The 5,084-nt window shown below is 54.2% G+C and overlaps 1 protein-coding gene across 1 annotated transcript in view; it reads left to right on the top strand.

Annotated features, from left to right (window-relative positions):
• LOC102264048 (b(0,+)-type amino acid transporter 1) overlaps window positions 1-3,786 on the top strand; it is a 9,269-nt gene extending 5,483 nt beyond the window's left edge. Inside the window, exons 3-6 of the mRNA XM_005874976.2 lie at window positions 234-363; window positions 1,344-1,468; window positions 2,953-3,040; window positions 3,553-3,786. Coding sequence (XP_005875038.1) covers window positions 234-363; window positions 1,344-1,468; window positions 2,953-3,040; window positions 3,553-3,786 — 577 coding nt within the window. The remainder of the gene's footprint in view (window positions 1-233; window positions 364-1,343; window positions 1,469-2,952; window positions 3,041-3,552) is intronic.
• Window positions 3,787-5,084: the final 1,298 nt, after the last annotated feature.

Raw genomic sequence — 5,084 nt, 5'->3', positions numbered from 1 at the left:
AGGTCCTTATCTCCCGAGGGGTCCCAGACTGCGAGAGGGCACAGGCCGGGCTGAGGGACCCCCCCCTTCCCCCCCAAGTGCACAAATTTTTGTGCACTGGGCCCCTAGTATTATATAAAAGAATTAAAAGAAACTTACTCCAATGTCTCGCTTGCTCGGTTTTCAGATGGGGCCTGTGACAGTCTTCCAGGCTGTTGCTCGAGTCCTTCCCCCTGACCCCTCTGTCATCCTAGGAACCAGGTTCTGGGGGCCTGGGCCTGGCTGGTGCCTTTGGCTGTGGCACTCTCAACATTTGGCTCTGCCCATGGAACGTTCTTCAGCGGAAGCCGTGTGTGCTACGTGGCTGCAAGAGAAGGCCACATGGTGAGAGAGGGGGTCTGGGAAGGACTGCAAGCTAAGCTTCCTCCTGCCGGGAGCCTAGCATATAGCCCGAAGCAGGACTTGCTCCCTAGACACAGCCCTCTTCCTCTGAGAATGGGGCTCAATGCATCTGCATCGGAACTCGAGTCCCTTTACTTCAGGCTTTGGAGGCTCACCGTGCTGGGTCACAGGGTGGAGCTACTGTGTACCCTCCAGGCCACTCCTCTGGGGTCCTCTCTGACACTCTGTTAGCTTTGCTGCAATCATGCTGAATAACAGACAGCCCCCGTATCTCAAAGGCTTACAACCACAAACGGTTCATGTTGCGGTGGGTTGATGGATCAGGCTGGGCTTGTGTTTGGACCTTCTCATTCCAAATGTGAGTCCTGGGGCATGTCTTGCCATAGCAGGTGGCAGGGGCTCAAGAGACCAAGCCAATCACACGAGCATATGTAAAGTCTCTACTCCTGCTCACACTTCATTGGCCAAGCCCAACATCAATGGGTGGGAAACTGTATTTCTCCCCCAGAAGTGGGAGATGGAGACCGAGTGCTTGCTGAACAATAAAACAGTCTACCAACAATAACCCACCATCCCGCTCCATGCTCCAGGCACACTTGTCCTGCCCTCTCCTCCATCCTTCTCCATCTCTCCCCAAACCCATCTTTGTCCCTCTTCCTGTCCTGGGGTGAGCAGTAGAAAGTCAAAAGACCTGCCTCAGTTCCACGCCCCAGCCCCACATACTAAGCTATTTGGGTCTTGGCTGGTCTGTGGGGATAGGCCCCTCCAACCTGCACCCTGAGCCTGGTCACCCCTGGTGAGCCACAGGCCCACATCTGGAAGCCGTGGGAACTGGGGACGGTTAGGTTGGGCACATTGGTGTCCAGAGTGAGTGTGGCAGGGAAGAGGACCGGCAGCTTCCCCAGGCAGACGTCCACTGTGGCTCCCCTGGGGAGTGCCTGACACCTGGCTTTGCTCCCCAGCCCGGACTTCTGTCCATGGTTCACACCCGTCGCCTCACACCGACTCCGGCTCTGGTGTTCACCACGGCAGTGACTTTGGTCCTGGTCATCTCAGGGAACTTCAGCAACATCGTGAACTTCTTCAGGCAAGTGAGACGGTCCTGCCAGGCTGAGTATCTCGTGGGCCCTATGTGCACACACTCATACTTGTACCTATGCACATAAATATATATATGCACACGCTGGAAGTCCCGTGTGCGTGTGTGTGCAATCTCCACTATATGTATCCACACATACACTCACACACTTCTGGGAGCCCAGGCACACACATTTCAGCCATTCTCCTCCAGTTATGTTTCCAAAATTAAATGTGGCTCTCTCTTCTCGTGCTCTGCTTACAAATATTCATTGAGACAGATGAACCAGGAGGTCGAGAGAGAGGCAACTTAAAGGCTTGTGTTGTCTTTCTCACTTTGACTTGTATTGCTGTTCCTCTATTCTGTCACTAAGATAATGTGAAAGGATAGTCAGGCTTTATTCACACGATTGCAGCCCTTGGTTCTGTGCTTTCTCCTTTGGAGTCCGGTCTGCGTCCTGGACTCTGACCCAACATGTCTCTATTAAACTCAGGGCAGACCCACAGGCAAGCACAATGATTGCAGCAAAGTGGGGAGATGATCTGACCCCCTTTCTCACCTTCCCTGGGGCAGAGAGGATGGGCTGTGGTGCTATCCAGTTGTAATTTTGTAGCCTCATTGGAAGCTGGTTTCTGGGCAGGTCTGCACGCCCAAGGAGTTCTCAGGGTAATTTTCCAAGCACCACATGTCCCTCCTTTTGTTGTCATAAGTATAATGCATCTTCGGGAACAGGATATGCAGTGCCTGATGTGACTTTCTTCAGAACATGAAGTAATAGACGTGGTTTTTCTTTCTTTTTTTTTTTTCCCCTGCGGGAAAAAATAAAATCATTCTATGGTGGGAATAAAATCAAATCTATGGTGACCATAGGGGGTCTTCGGACTGAGATTGGGGAGTGTGACTGAGAATGTCCCAGCCCAGAGTGAGAACGCTAGGAATTCATTGCATCTCAGCTAGGACCCAACGTCTTGGTCTTGACCGCCTCAAGAGATGGCCTGATCTGGACCCTGCCTCCAAGGCTAGATGGGGTTTTCATCAGACCTACACCAGCCACTCAATGACCTACACGGGAAAGCAGAAGCCAGGATTTGCTGGGTGGGGGGATCGGCTACGAGGGTGCTGGTCCCTGAGAAGCACACAGGTTTCCTTGAGATGCCATCAGACTCGCTTTTTTTTGGAAAACACAGACACTCCTCCCTCCCCGTGAAAGTTGTCCTCCTCTGTTCAGCCAGGGGCAGTCAGAAGCTTGATCAGGAACCACGTGGTGAGGTGGTGCCAGAAGGTGAAGGAGGCGGAATGGGCTAATGTTGACCCTCCAGGGCATCCTGGCCCTCGGTGCCCCCGCCTTGCCTTCTGCCCTCGTCTTCATGGATCAGGGGAGCTGGAGGTGGCTGCAAGGCCCTGGATGAGCTTGTACTTCTGCCCCAGGTTTGTACCTAGGAGGCCAGCTTATGGCAGGGCCTGGTAGTGAGTGACTCAAGTCTGCCTTTCAGCTTCCTTGCCTGGGTCACCTACGGAACTACCATCAGCTGTCTCCTGTACTTGCGGATGAAGAAGAAGAGCCTACCTCGCCCTTACAAGGTAGACATTGGGGTACACATTGGGCTTTTTCAACCCTAAGTTGTTGCGTGAGGCTGGTCGTTGGACCACAGCCTCTGTCAGGACCCAGAGGAAGAGGATAAGGGGTGGCAACTGTCATCTCTGGTAGAGAATTTCTCTACTTCCTGGGGTCGGGGGTGAGGGATATCTGACTCACACAGCATTGATTCTGCTCGCTGGGGATTCACTTCTCCCATGGAGGACCCCACGGGAGAACAGTGGGAGACCAGTGCAGGAGGAGGCACGCACACAGCTGGATTCACAGGGCACAGAGAGGACTGGGCGGGTCCCAAAGCTTCTGCTCCCTGGAGGACCCTCTGTAGCCCAGCAGGTGGCCCCCCTGGCCAGGCGAGGTATCATATCCGGGCAGGGACTGGAGGGGAGGAGCTGGTGGCAGGTGGAAGCAACAGGAAGGCAGGCAGGAGGCACAGAGCCCAGGGACCACATACCGCCTCCCGCGCACCTCTCACCATCCAGGGCTCTGCCCATTGCAGGTCCCCACCATCGTCCCCGTGGTCGTGCTCCTTGCTTCTCTCTACCTGGTGCTGGCACCCATCATCGACCACCCGCAGATCGAGTTCCTCTACATCTTCCTGTTCCTGCTCAGCGGATTCCTGGTCTACTTCCCTTTTGTCTACTTCCAGCACCAGCCCAAGTGTCTGCAGACGGCCACCCTGCATCTCCAGCTGCTCCTGGAAGTTGCTCCAGCTACTAAAAATGTTGATTAATCAACCAAAGGACTTGTATGCAAGCATATAAGCATAACCAAAGGACACAGACAGTAGCGGGGTGGGAGGCCGGGGGAGGGAGTAGCTGGGGAGAGGTCAATAGTGGAAAAAGAAGACATGTAATACTTTCAACAATAAAGAATTTAAATTAAGAAAAATTGACTGATGGGCTGGGCAGGTCTGCTCTGCCCTCTTTACCGCAGATGACTCTGTCCTCACACGAGTGGCCTGGCCAGCCTCTGTAGGTGGACCGCGCATGATTCTAACAAGCTCCTAAAGTGCCAGGACACGGTGTTGTGGAGTTTTGGGTTAAGCACCCAGCACAGCGTCCCCCTCTCCCTCTCCTCCCCTCTCCTGCGCTTTCTCTGAGAACCGCTCCTTCAGCCCAGGACCTCACAGCTGCACCGAATGTAAGAGTAAACAGCATCTTTAGAGCTAGTTTCCCATTAGCGGCGGTCAGATCAGCATTTCATCTATGCCAGCTGATCTGGTCAGAGATGAAAAGGCAGAGAAACACTTAGATCAGTGGTTCTCAACCTTGGCTGCACATTAGAATCACCTGGGAATCTTTAAAATCCTGATTTCTGGGCCTCATCCTCCAGAAATTCTATTTCTTTGTTACTAATGTTGTGGTCCCACCTCATAACAAAGAAACAGAATTTCCGGAGGATGAGGCCCAGAAATCAGGATTTTAAAAAGATTCCCAGGTGATTCTAATGTGCAGCCAAGGTTGAGAACCACTGACTTAGATCGTGAGACACCAATGGGGTGGGAAGAGCCACTTGGCAGGGAAGGGCACCGGCCTCAGCCTCGCTCTTGGCTCCTCACTGACACAGGCCTGTCCCACAGGCCCTGGGGGTTGAGTGAGGGACAGAGGAGGCGGGACCAGCCTGAGTTACTGCCTTTGTGTGGGGGCTCTGCTGCAGGAGCCCCATCTCTGTGTGAGATGCATTGATCCCGGTGCACTCACCACTGTTAATCATCACAGCCCAGGGCGTGGACTCTTGAGTGTGAGCCTCAAACTGGGGAGATTCCAGCCCGTCTCTATGGGCAACCAGTTCGTTCTAAAGGCAGCATCACCCAGCCTCATGCTCCAACACTGGGCCGTCCCCCTGGCTGGCCTGTTCTGGGGGCCTCATGGGGGCTGACTGGGAGGCTCAGGGAGGAGGGGTGGGGTCAAGTGAGGGCCCTTTGGTCGGAGAATGGGGGGCCCTGAGTGAGCCCTGGGGCTTGAGTGCACTGCAGCCTTGGAGCGGAGATGGTGCTCCCGAAGGTGCATCCGGCTCCTTGTGCTGAGG

This window comes from Myotis brandtii, unplaced genomic scaffold (genome assembly GCF_000412655.1).
Source record: "Myotis brandtii unplaced genomic scaffold, ASM41265v1 scaffold454, whole genome shotgun sequence".
Classification (NCBI taxonomy): Eukaryota; Metazoa; Chordata; class Mammalia; order Chiroptera; family Vespertilionidae; genus Myotis; species Myotis brandtii.
The sequence above is the reverse complement of the archived record's forward strand: the minus strand, read 5'-3'. Positions and strand labels throughout refer to the sequence as shown.